This window comes from Aulostomus chinensis, chromosome 14, assembly GCF_037954235.1.
Source record: "Aulostomus chinensis isolate RoL2024-O1b breed Wild chromosome 14, RoL_Achi_v1.0, whole genome shotgun sequence".
NCBI classification, from domain to species: Eukaryota; Metazoa; Chordata; class Actinopteri; order Syngnathiformes; family Aulostomidae; genus Aulostomus; species Aulostomus chinensis.
Genome location: NC_141333.1, coordinates 16,305,899 through 16,319,765, shown reverse-complemented (window position 1 = coordinate 16,319,765; position 13,867 = coordinate 16,305,899). Strand labels below are relative to the sequence as shown.

General features: G+C 41.2%; 1 protein-coding gene across 3 annotated transcripts in view; it reads left to right on the top strand.

Moving 5' to 3' along the window:
- The window catches only part of ncanb (neurocan b), a 137,903-nt gene that overhangs the window by 26,558 nt on the left and 97,478 nt on the right, over nt 1-13,867 (top strand). For all 3 annotated transcript variants that reach the window (XM_086223562.1, XM_086223561.1, XM_086223560.1), the window contains exon 2: nt 4,410-4,492. In XM_086223562.1, the coding sequence (XP_086079688.1) occupies nt 4,420-4,492 (73 nt within the window). In that variant the 5' untranslated portion in view covers nt 4,410-4,419. The remainder of the gene's footprint in view (nt 1-4,409; nt 4,493-13,867) is intronic.

The following is a 13,867-nucleotide window of genomic DNA, read 5'->3' as shown; positions in this document are numbered from 1 at the left end:
GTTTTAATAAAGCAAAGAAATTGAAAAAAAGAACGCAAAAAGGACTCGAGCGAGTCGAGGATGGAGGCAGGTGTAGATTGGCAGACATATTTCTACAAGTATAGACAGAATAAAGAAGAAAGTGAAATTAAGATGGGATGACAGATGGGTTGAATTCATCAGCCGTCATAAAAGGTCTTTGAGGACAGAAAACAAAATGCTGTGACAGCATGTTTCTTTAGCATCTATTTTCCATCTTCAACATCTGTGACAGGATGATAGGGAGCAGTGCACTCACCTGACATGTTGAGATCTTGCTGCACTATCCCACAACTGCACACACACAACAGAGGAGGTTTTTTTTTTTTTTAATAAAGTAACACAAAAGGGAAGTCTACGTAAATTCATGAGTCTGTAATGTAAATTTCTATACTCTATAGATGCGTCACTCATCTCCAAACATCTTGCAAACTCTGTATTTGATTGTTTGGAGCTGAACTGTGTGGGTGTGTTGTGAAAAATAAGGCTTCATTTGTGTTGTGCCGTTCGTACAGGGGGCAAAGCTCAAAGTGCAATTAAAGCAGGCAAATTCAAAGAAGTGCAAATACTGTGTTCCAATAACAAATAGCAAGAACAGCTATGCAAGGAATAATGGAATATTTCGAAGAAATTTACAAAGGTTCAATTGCCATCTGAAAATGTTTACAGATCTCGTATCTCTAGCTTTTAGTGGTTATTCCATTATGCATCGTTAAAGGCTTAGCTGTCAATGCTTTTATTTTTGTTCTATGAAAAAAAATCACAGCAACATAGTCTCTAAGTGGCTGTGAGATTCTAAAAAAAAAAAAATCAAGTTAGTAACGTAGATAAGTTCTAAACTATTAAAGGTAAACACCAACTTTTTGGTATATACCATAATTTGCCATCCTCCCTAGAGCCAGACAAGAAGATAGTTTCTCTTCTTTGTGCTAAATTAGAAGCTGAGATCCACAGAGACCAGGTGACAGCTAGTTAGCTTAGCGCAATGTATGGCAGTGGGTGGGAAGGTTTGCATACCTCCATCAAAGGCTGTCAAAAACGGCCCTTCCCTGTTTTTGCTATGAAGCAACAATTAGGAGATTGTAATGTTCGAATTGTAGTCGTAACTACTTTCCTGACTGGGCGCAGTGATTTGACAAAGCATCTCCAAAACTCTGTTGTGACTTTTGCTTGAATGTACTGTATCATTGCTTGTAAAACTTATGGTTTACATGTCAAGAGAGGAAGTACAAGCTCACTTCTGGATGAATGAGGATCCGAGCCTTAACTATTTGATTACTTTTGACTATGCTACTGTTTCCCATTCACAACCATTCATTGCGCTAAGCTATCTCGCAGTCATCTGAACTCCACGGGTCTCTCTCCCAACAACACAGACAGAGGAGAGATGAGGATATCTTATTGTCTGGCTGTGGGGAGGATGGCAAATGAATGCATCTCCCAAGAAGTTGGTTTGTTCCTTTAAGAGTCTTGTCAACAGAACTTTGAAATGAGTCCTAACAGAAGCTGATGACACAGTTTGGCTGAAACTAGTTGATATTCTATCTTCTTTCCTTTTGTCTTTTATGCCAGCAGAGATCTGATTCAGCCGTAGTTCATCAGCGGATTGTTTTGGAAGCTGATGAAAAGAGAATTACATGAGTCTCATCTACTTTGGTTTTTCAGCATCATGTTGGGAAGGGAAAGGTTGTTCTTTTGCATTATTTCTTAACCCGAATGAAAGAAAGCTGTAATGTCAGGTTTAATGTTAGTACGCTGATGTTTTCAAAGGACACTTGCAGCATGTTGCCTGTCCCATGTCAGCTTGACAGACGCGGATACACACTTGTAAAATGTGTCCTAGAATTCCATTACAGTAAGTGCAGTGAAGAGAGAAGAAAGAGGGCAGCATCTTGGCCACGTAGAAGATAAAGCCTTAAAATAAATGATGGCATATAGGGCATGTTGAGGAAAAAAAGAAAAGATGCACTTTTAATTCACAGTAGATATGTCTGGAGCCATCAGGTAAACTGTATGGGGAAGTGGAGGAAAGCACCTTTGAAGGAAAAGGAGCATTGTACAAGTGTTAGGAAGATGATGGGCAGAGAAATATTCATGTTAAATGTAGCTAGGAGGAAGCTAGCAGCCCTGTTCTGGTTAGGTTTTGGGGATCTGCTCTATTTTTAGGGTTAAGGGTCTCATTCTGTTTAATGGAAGTTGCTGATTTAGGAGCCATTCACCGTGAGCAGCTCATAATCAATACAGTTTGCTTTACTTTGTCTCTTATACCACATTGCTAGCCATATTCTTCTTCTATGTATTTACATCCAAAGCTACGTGTGTCTCATATTGATGTGTATGAGATGCAAGAGGTGAGCAACCAAACCTGATGAACTGGAAGAGTGACATCGCTGACATCCTCGTTGAGGCCTTGCTAACACATTAGTTGGTGTTTTTAGCAGTTGCTACACAAGGAAAATGAATTGTCACTGCTTTGTCTTAAACACTTCACGGACACCTGTCTGACAAAATTGGTTTTTGAAGAGAAAATCACTTTAGTTATGTGGAAATGTGCTTTGTGTCCACCTTAAATGGGGGAATATGTTCCCCTGAATATAATCACATGAATTTCTGATTAATGGCCAAAGTCCAAAGTTGTCACTAGCTTGTCTTTGTTAAAAATTCTCAGAATCAGAGGAAAAGAGGTTTAAAGCAAACCAAGACTGCATGACCTTTCCCGATTGTTCCATTAAACCGGTCTTTTAAAAGCTACATTCCAGCGCAACTGCTAAACTAAAGTCTTGTTAAGTTGCGGTGCTTGTTCAAAAAGAATATATATATATATATATATATATATATATATATATATATATATATATATATATATATATATATATATATGAGCAAATTCTGGTCACTAGAGCTACAAATCAATAGCAAGTTAAATGCTTGATTTTTTCTCTTATTAAGTGGTTCATCATTTGCAAAATAATGTGACACCAAACACCCAGAGACCCTTGAATCAGCCTCCAGTGACTTGCAGCACAGCGGAGGTGTTTGTTATGAGGTCAGGGTTTTTGTCCTTGCAGTCAGAGACGCCTGCGCTGCTGTAACTGACACCAGCTATCTGTGTCCAGAATCTCCATTACATCCGCCAAATCCTTCTTCCCAACACTCCCCTCCTGCCCTCAGGCTGCGCTCAGCTCGCCATGTCTCCAGAGACACCGCATCCATTATTTACACTCAGGGCTGCCCAGGCCCCTCAGCTGGGGATGACTTTTCATTCTCTCTTCCATAGCTTTTGTGGTACACTCATTAGTTAGAAATACAAATAAACACATATTTATTAATTTATTCCCATCGCTTTTTTCCCCCACATTTGCTGTCGGCTGTCGTTGGCACTCACATAGGTTAAAAAAAATAAAGGTTTTGTTTTGGCAAAAATGAAGTATACTGCCATCCTGTATTTACTTGTGTGTTTTTTATTCTCCACATCAAGCCAAGTAAAACTGTGGAAGACCTTACCAACATTAATCAGGTACTTCATGCGCCAAACAGTATTTGTCCGTGCAAACCGATGCAGACATGCCAAAGACTGCTCTCGTCAACCCGGCTCTCCTTTCATGTGACAGCATCGGTGCCGCTTTGATTTTTTTTTTTTTTTTTCTGTTCGGCAGAGTTTTCAGCATGCAACAGCTATCGTGCAACACCCATCATGTTAGATTTGGCTCTAGTGCCCTTATCTGGTTGTTTCTATTGTTGAAATATATCTGCAGTTCTCCCTGCTGTGTATTAGTAGCTGTGCAAAACATCTCTTGTTTTTCTTCACAAGGCTATTAATCCCACACCATGTACTGGCCAGAAATGTTTCACAACACTCTAGATTTATTTCTCTCGACCCGAAGTATTGCGTTTTAGCAGAACTTTTGTTGTTTTATTATTATTTTATTAAAAAAACAAAAAAAACAAAACAGGAATCTAAACTTTATACAGCACATTTCAAATATGTAATGTGGATGTGGGAGTAAATCTCCCGTGACCCTGTGTAAGAATAGTAAAAACAAATACTGAATGATGCTTTAAAATTCTCAAACTTGCAAATACTTGTCTCTGAAGTGTATTGTATTGTTTTTAATAATACTACGAGAGAGACATGAAGTATCATCAGGTGGAGTTTGTTTGTGTAGCCCTTTAAAAGCTTTTATTGAAAGGGCTTCTGAATACTCCCACATTATGAAACAGTAAATGAAAAGCGAGTTGACAGCTTTCTCTGTCCTAAGGCCCTCGCTGTGAAAATGCAGTTACCACAAGTGACTCATCCGAGTCCATAATGTGGATCCTCACAAGGGCAGCGTGTTGATTTCATTATCCTTTGTGTACTCACATTTTCTCCCGCTTCTCTTCATCTCCAGGTGCAGCAGGATGCGGGACGTACTGCTAGCGTGTGGACTGCAGCCCCTGCTGGCGCTCCTCCTGCTTCGCACTGTTAGCTGCGGTGAGTCCTTATTAGACTCTAGGCAGTGCCTGTCACCCACACCTACAGTGGATACAGTAAACAACTCCAACTGACGGCAAACCATTATTACAAAAAGAATATTTTTCGTCTTTCCAGCTGTTACCTCAAACACTCCCAATCAAACTTTTCATTAGAAGAAGAAACTTCTTAAATCAGAACAGAACAAGACATAATTGTGACGTATGTTTGCCCAAAACCGGCCCAGTGGTAAGTGATCAGAGGCAGGCTGATGCTGGATATTTATCGGTGTTCCCAGGACATCCAGCTGGGCTTAATTCGTACTTCTTTAATAAATGAATTCAGTAATTTTTATCCTTCACTTTAACATTTAACAGTAATTGGCGATTTAAATATTCACTTTGATGAGATCTGCTGCTGATTTTTAAGTCCTTTCATCACGCATCTGATCCCACAAATATCAAAGAGATGACTTTCTGGCATGCTTTTACATAATGACTTAAATATTTACTCAGTTTTTTTTTCCCAAAAAAATGTCACCACAGCAATGTAGATTTTTCTCGATAGCCTGTTTGTCATTAGTGCCAATTGATGAACAAGTTGAATTCTAATATCTTAAAGTGATACTTTACCCAGACAGTGTATACTTTCTTTCAAGTACTCCCAAAAAGTGTGTGTCTTGGGTACATACGGGTTTTTCTTCAATCACTGTGTCAGTGTTTTGTGACTCAGAGCAGCTACATATATTTAGCTTGAGGCTAATGGTGTTCTATCGCCTCCAACTTAAAACAACAACAACATGTCCACTTACCAGAAGTGTTATATACAGTAGTTAGTTTGTTTTTTTCTCATTATGAACCATACAACTGAATAAAGAAGATGTGGATTATGTACTCTAGAGTTTGTAAATGAATGCTTTGGATAGTTTTACTGTTGTAGCAAGTGGCGATGGGGTGCCATTAGCTTCAAGCTACATACACATAGCTGGCTCTAGAAGCATTCTACAGTGAGAAAAGTGACACTGGGTTAATAAAAAACATTTTTGTGAGCTTTCTACATGCAGGACTTGACAGGCAAATATCATTTTTGGGTGATGTAGCTGTAAAGATGTTGCTTAACTGTGCCAGACAATCAACATTGTCCCACAGACAAATTTAACAGACACTCACGACTTTGAAAACATTCCATCCAATGGAAATATTTAGACATTTAATGTATGATTACATAAAAGCAACAGTGATCCACTGACTGCATGTGCAATGACATGGATCAGTTACCTCCATAAACTAAAGGAAGACATGAAAAACAAACACACAAGGCGGCTTTTCAGTTTCAGAATTTAAACTACAAAATAGGCCCTTTTACACTGCATTACCGCTGCACAAATTGGGATAAAGGATGACTCTCATCCTGCATATGCATAAACTGGTACTGCTGAACGAACTGCGCTGGATCTCCTGGGGGACTGCATTAAAATTAAAGATCTTTGGTTTGGTCTGGCATAACAAAACAAACATTCACCAACACCAATAAAGATATTCCACTAATGCCACACTCATGAATATTGAGAGGTGCACCTAAATTAGCTCCTTAAAAATTGAAAAATATCCACCTCAAGGAAAGGAGGGGACTGGATAGTGTAGGGGGCTACTCCATAGCATTTGGGCGTCCCTACGGATGTAATTGGCCCTCTCTTTAACACTGCCCTGGTGTGTCATCTGGCCAGTGGGGGACGTGTGTTCATTGGGGGGAGGGGGGGGGGGGGCAGCCAGGGGGGACACCCGGGGGTATAATGTGATGGTACGTCATGTAAGAATTTTACAGTTATGGAGAAAAAAGGTTGGAAAGGTCAAGTATCTGGCTATATCTGGTCACAAAGACAGCAAATACACCAACTCAGCAGGAGCAGATCACTGATGCAGGACAACTGGACAGTTGGGGAAAAAAAATGGAATCCACCAACACGTTGAGAGTTCATATCAATATGAAAAAGAGGGAGGCAGAAACAATGAACAGACAACTATTACTTGTGATCTGCTTCTTATTGCCACCTTCAAGGAGGTGGTGTGATCACCAGCAGTGGTTTGTCTCTTAGCAGCAAACTGTGGGTGGATATTGACGAAATATGGTCAGATGATAGAATTTAGGTTGAGGTACAACTGATTTGATTTTGAAATCGATCCAGAGCTGATGACATCACACTGACTCTTCGAGTGCCATTGTGTGACATCGCGTGTATGGCATCAAAATTTACGGCCAAAGTCCACCTCGAGCGTGCATTACGCTCTGCACGCATTGAGCCTCCCACGTGCGCAACTCAGTGACCATGCGCACTTCTCTTTACTGCAGGCACCAAGGTCAACAAATGCTGCGTGAGTTCTGTCTGTCTGTGCTCTCTGTCGATCTGCTCGCTCGTTGACACGCATGTTTCACCAAACTCCAACTCAGCCACATTAGCTCGATACATCCGTGTTTTAGTCATGGAAGCCACCGGGGTCACGGGGCGGGGACAGCAGGAAAGTGGCCAATCATAGACAAATGATTGTTTGTGTGCTATTTTTTTCTACACTTGGTTTTTCCCTTGTTTCACACGAGCGATCGGCAGAGAGCACAGACAGATAGAACTCACGCAGCATTCGTTGACTTTGGTGCCTGCAGTCAAGAAAAGCGCTCGTGGTCACTGAGTTGTGCACGCGTGGGAGGTTCAATGCGTGCGTGGAGTGTAATTCACGCTCGTGGTGGACTTTTGGCGTAAATTTGATGCCATACGCGGGATACTTGTGTGCTTGAGGCGTGATAAAGGGTGAAAGTTTGATTCAAAGGCAGTTGAATTGTTAGGACTCACGTGTTTACAGATTTATTTTTTTTAAGAATGAAAAATTTAAAAAAAAGAAGTTAATAAAGAAGTAAAAAACACTCAATGTGGATGACAGCTTTGAAACCGTACATGCTTTTATCTGCAGCAGGCTGGATTACAGGTCTGTCTGTCATCAGTCCGACAGCTTCAGCTGATACAGCAGGCTGCCGTCAAGGACTAAAATAAGCTCAACACATTACTGGAGATTTCACGTCACTTCAGTGGCTAGAATGTGAAAGAATCCACTTCACCAATCAATGAAATGGCTTAGGTCCAAAATACAAAGCACCTGATCCAGTATGAACCCCAACAACACTCAGCTTGTTGGCTTCAGGGCTCCTTAAAGTAAATACACCCTTTGCCATATGCTGATTCTAACTGATTCTCTGTGTCACTTGCCGATTGCCTGCATATTTTGTTCTTTACTCTGCTTTCCTTGCTCCTTGATTATGTTTGTTTTCTTTTTCTGTGGCCACTTTGAGTCACCATTTGAATGAATATGTGCTCTCTCTCGATATATATTTTTGTATATATATGTATATATAAAGTGTGTATATTCATATATACTACTGGTCAAAAATTTGAACACGCCTTCTCATTCAGTGTTTTTTCTTTATTTTTACTACTGTCTACATTGTAGATGCATACTGAAGAAATCAAATATACGAAACCAGATGTATGGAATTATGTAGCAATTAATTTTTTTTTAATGTTCTATATTTTAGATTCCCTGCTTTGTTGACAGTGGTGCAAACCCTTGGCCTTCTCTCAGTGAGCTTCATGATGTCGTCACCTGAAACGGTTTTCACTTCTCAGGTTCGCCTTGTCAGGGTTCATCTGTGGAATTTCTTGCCTTCTTAATGGGGTCGGGACCATCAGTTGTGTGAAGCAGAAGTCAATTTGGTACACAGCTAACAGCCCTGTTTGACAACTGTTAGACTTCATATTATGGCTGGAACCAATCAGCTAAGTAAAGATAAACGACAGTCCATCAGTAATTGAAGAACTTAAAGTCAGTCAGTCCGGAAATTGCAGAAACTTTGAATGTGTTCCCAGTCGCAAAAAACATCAAGCACTATGATGAAACTGGCTCACATGAGGACCGCCCCAGGAAGGAAGACCAAGAGTCTCCTCTGCTGCTGAGGAGAAGTTCATCTGAGTCACCAGCCTCAGAAATCACAAGTGAACAGCACCTCAGATTAGAGCCCAGATAAAAGCCACACAGAGTTCTAGTAGCAGACACGTCTCTGCATCAACTGTTCAGAGGAGGCTGCACCAGTCAGGCCTTTATGGTTGAATAGCTGCTAAGAAACCACTACTAAGGAAAAGTAACAAGCAGAAGAGATTTGTTTGGGCCAAGAAATGCAAGGAATGGACATTAGACCAGTGGGACTCTGTGCTTTGGTCTGATGAGTCCAAATCTGAGACTTTTGGTTCCATCTTTGTGCGACGCAGAAAAGGTGAATAGATGGTCTGTAGTTGCGTGGTTCCCACCGTGAAACATGGAGGAGGAGGTATGAGGGTGTGGGGGTGCTTTGCTGGTGACACTGTTGGGGATTCATTCAAAATTGAAGGCTCACTGAACCAGCATGTGTACCACAGCGTCCTGCAGCGACACGCCATCCCATTAGTTGGACCATCATTTATTTTTCAACAGGACAACGACCCCAAACACGCCCCCAGGCTGCGTGAGGGCTATTTGACCAAGAAGGAGAGTGATGGAGTGCTACACCAGATGACCTGGCCTCCACAGTCACCTGACCTAAACCCAACTGAGACGGTTTGGGATGAGATGGACCACAGAGTGAAGGCAAAGGGGCCAACATGTGCTCAGCATCTCTGGGAACTCCTTCAAGACTTGGAAAACCATTTCAGACGACGACCTCATGAAGCTCGTCAAAGAATGCCGAGAGTGTGTGATCAAAGCAAAGGGTGGCTGTTTTGAAGAAACTAAAATATAAAATGTGTTTGGTGTTATTTCACACTTTTTTATTGACTGCATCATTTCATACGTGTTCATTCATAATTCAAATTTTTTTACCTTGCCTTGATAAAGGAAACCATGCAGGCATGTCCTTCCAGTCAAAGATATGTGAAACCAAGATCAAGATCAAGATCTAAAAGTACATCCAACAAAAACACTTCTTCAAAAAAGGAAAAAATTTGTGTCCTCTAAAAGATACTCAAACTTTCTTTTTCTGTTCGTGTAGACTTAGTCTCATGACACATTTGCATTTCCAGTACGTGAGGAAGGTCATTTTAAAATACTTCCAAATGTTTTGCAAATTGGCCTGTCTTTGTCTTGTTTTTTAATCTTTGCCAAGTGACAGAAAACAAATGAGCATTCATGACTGATTGAAGGGGCAGATCCATCATCTGTAAGTGAATGGTAGTAATTTGGGTTTGGTATCTCACAGCGGCTTTATGTAGTTAGAGTAGTAGAAAATAACGTCTTCAGTTTCTCCGTCTTTCATTCTGTCCATCTCTCTCTCTCTCTGTCTCTTTGTGACGAGGGCTTCATTTCTCCAACTTTTAGAAGCCCTCAAAGCTAAGCTAGTTATTCCGCATGTTTCATTGGCATAATTACCCAAACAGCACTTTAGAGAAGTGACAACAAGATATGAGAGGTCTCCAAAGGTCACAGTCATCCTTTCACTCTGTTTCTAAGAGAGTGAGGAGATTTAGAAAGTTTGTTAAATCTGTGAGACTTTTTTTTCAACAGCTCAGTTAAAAACTCTCTTTGATTCCTTGAAAAGAACCAAGTTTAGGATCTTAATCTCCTCATTATGTGTCAGCAAGTTATCCAAACTCTTGGGAGATACTTGACATTTTGCATTTGTTTGCATATCTGTTTTTTTATCCCTTGAATTTGCAGAGGGAAGGGTAGTAAAGCTGGTATGCCAGATTGTTGGTTCTGCTGTGAACATCCCTGAGTCCTTATTTGACCTCTTTACACTGTCCCCTCACTCCCTGCAGTGTATTTGTGTGTATGTGAATGTGCTTTTGCATACGTAGGACAGACAACACACACTCTTCCTCACTGCTCTCAGTAGCCTCCTTGGCTGCCTTTTCCTCTCTGTATTGTTTCTGTCTTTTGTTGAGGTAAGAAAAAAAAAACCTCTGCAGACCTGGCATTGGAGTTTCTCTGTGACTCAAGGCTCAGACTCCCGGGCAGATTGATGATGAAAATCCAACCAACTCCTCTATCTTTCTGTATGCGTGCGTGTGAATGTGTTGGAAACCCTCAGGTTACATCTGCCAGGTAGCTTTTTACAGCCAACTTTCAGAGTACTGTGGCCCACACACACAGACACAAACACACACACGCATTTCAGAGTTTGTCATGCTTCTGCTTTGCAGGAGTTTGGTTTTTGAGAGCATTAATGTCTCCTGTTCTTCTCACATTCTGTCCCGTTTTTCAGTCGAGTAACTCTGGAAATAGTCAATGGGAGGTGGAGGGCTACGGGAACTAAAGCTTACCGTGTTAAACTCTGCTTGACAGCTCTGAGATTGGAAAGAGGTTGGAGGAGGAGGGCAGATTAGGGGTGAGCTCAATGCATGTGTGTGTATGTCTACGCAACAACTCCTGTATGTGTGTTTATGAATTTGAAATGTTGGCTGCGCGCCATGTGAGATAAATGTATCATGATGCTTCAGAAGGTGCAAAATTCGTCACGGCAGCGACCTTTGGGGAGTTCCTGTGAAGCCGAGCATGGCCTGGTGGGAGTCGGCTGACATCGAGAGTACACTGCTCGCAGTGACATGGTGTAGATTTGTCACACAGAGAGGAGGAGTATCAGGAGACAAGAGGAGGCAGTTTGTGTCACAAAAGATTTGAGGGATGATCAGAGCATACTGTAAATGTGAGGGAGTGCAGAATCTTCAGATTATATCTGAAAAGCAAATAACAAGGGAGTAGAAGGGTGTGATAGAGGAAAGAAAATCAAAACCAGAGAGCAGGAGAAGGAGCAGATGGATGGATAGAATATTTTAAAGAGAGGATGTCATGCAAGAGAATGTCACAACAGCGACATCATTTCCAAATCCTGCATGATGTCTGCCTTGCAGAGCCTCGACAGGCAACATGAATGTGCAGACACGTTAAAAAAAAAATTTAAAAAGCAAAAAAAAACAACCCCAGCCTCAGCAAGGACTGCCTTGGCATCCCTTGCATCTACATTTGAATGTGTGTGTGTGTGTGTGTGTGTGTGTGTGTGTGTGTGTGTGTGTGTGTGTGTGTTTGCACATTTCAGTTTGTGTGCATCCTGTAGGGCTGAGACAGCTACACTGCAGTGAAGCACGGACCGGTGATCAAACACGGTGGGGGAAAAAAGGAGGGAAGTAGTCTCCCCTCATTCAATTTACATTATACAGTACATAGCCTCTGATCTGCTCTTTGAAGAGCCCACCCCCAAAGCACATAGTCAAATGTGTGTGTGTGTGTGTGTGTGTGTGTGTGTGTGTGTGTGTGTGTGTGTGTGTGTGTGTGTGTGTGTTCATAGTTTTCGTTCACCAGTGAAGACCGTTTCTGGTATATACATGAAACTTATCAGGACCTCGAGTCCTCAGGGGACCAAAGACCAGACCTACGTAATGTAGCACAGCTTAATTTCTGAGTTCCTGGTGAAAGTGAAGGTGTGAATAGAGGTTACGTTCAGGTTGGGGTAAGGCATCAACTGGCTTGTGTTAGAATTAGGAGTAGGACTTGGGTTAGGCCATTCACGTGAGTGGATGTCAATGGAATATCCCAATAAGGATAGCTGCACAAAGTTATGTATGTGTGTGTGTGTGTGTGTGTGTGTGTGTGTGTGTGTCTGTGTGTGTGTTTTCCACATCATGTTTTATATATATCCCCTTTTCCATTTGTGGTTTCTATTTTGCCACAGTTATCCTTTTGGGGGGGGGGGGGGGGGGGGTTCAAGCTTGATAGGAGTAGAAACAACACAACAACAAGCACAGTGTATTTCTCTCCCTCCTCTTATGTGTGTGTGTTCCGAGCAGCCGCCACTACTTTCACATCATTTCCTTTGAAATTTGAAAGCTGAAAATGTCTGTTTTTATGGTTCTTCTTTGCTCAAGGGAATGAAATAATTAAGCCATTATACCTCAAGATAATGGCTTTTTTTAAATCATGAAAGTAATCTATCTCAGAAGTGACCCGAGCCTTTTTCTCAAGATAACGAGATCTATGAACCTGTTGTCACAAGAAAATAAGCAAAGATATCTCAAAATTTGATTGGACAGTCCTATGACATCTTGACTTAGCACACAGTTTCTCTCTACATCGCTTTGTGATCATATATTAAAAAAAAAAATACAGTATATAACATTTTGGCCACGATAAAAATGAAGTGATTTATCTCTAAAATGCATCACTGATATTAGAAGATGGGTCCCAATTATTGCCTGTGTAACCTGGAGAGTATTTCAGTCAATGAAAAGTAGGTGAGATGAATTTTTAGAAATGAAAAGCGGACCATTTCACACATAGTGGGAGAGTCATAAATGAATATGAACCATGAAAAAGAAGTACTCCACAAGCAAATTCATTCATTTTTTTATTCGGATTAAATGGAAATTTTAGGTGTTAGGATTTTCACGAGAAATATGGCCAGGCTATAAACTTTTTATCTATGAAAGTAAGCTGTTTTAACTTCACGGATTATGATAAAAGAGCAGATTAAACTAAATCAATGTGCAACTCTTCCTGTACTACTATTCTTCATCAAAACTACATCCAACATAATAAAACCCGGCTAGGATTATAAAACCTTTGCGAACCTGCTGAAGTTTTCTCTGTCTCTCCTGTCATAGCACATGGATCCACTGACAGCAACGAGACTGTCTGACATCTCAGCGTTTAGAACCTACAGACTCCACAGCACAAACACACACGAATACACACTCGGCTGACATGCAGGCAGCAGAAGTACGGTGCCAGTAGATGCACTCGATCGGCCCCTTTTGATTGGCTGTCTGGCTGGTTTGATGTAGAAAAGCTAAAGACAAAAGAATTTGTTATCAAGACATGATGTGTGTAATTGCCTTCCTATTACACTGAAAACGCCATTAACACCCACCTTGTGTCTGTGCTCACCACTGTGCTCCTCACAAAGGCTCTGTGACGGTGTTTAATCAATCAAGAGCACCTCTGAAGTGCAGACAGATGGGCCAATGTAGATGCCACTGTGAACCAGAAAATGATCAAATTCTGTCCGCAAGCTGTTGGAAGGGGAGCCTCCAGGAGGAGGTGTGTCCTCTCACACTCTGCCCTTCTCAGCACTCACACCGACAAAGACACAGCAAGAGGTCAACAAAAGGTCTCTTGTTAACATTTAACAAAGTCCAACATACTGGTGTTAACTTCAGTGTAGATGACTTTGCAAAGCACATTTCCCAAGAGCCAGGGGGTCTTATTGAAAAAGATGGTGTCAGAAAGCACTAATAAACACCAAAAATCACCCATGCTTGGGAGAACTAATCCACTTTACCAGATATGGATTACCGCCCAGGAAGATATTTTATTGTTTGTTGGCTTT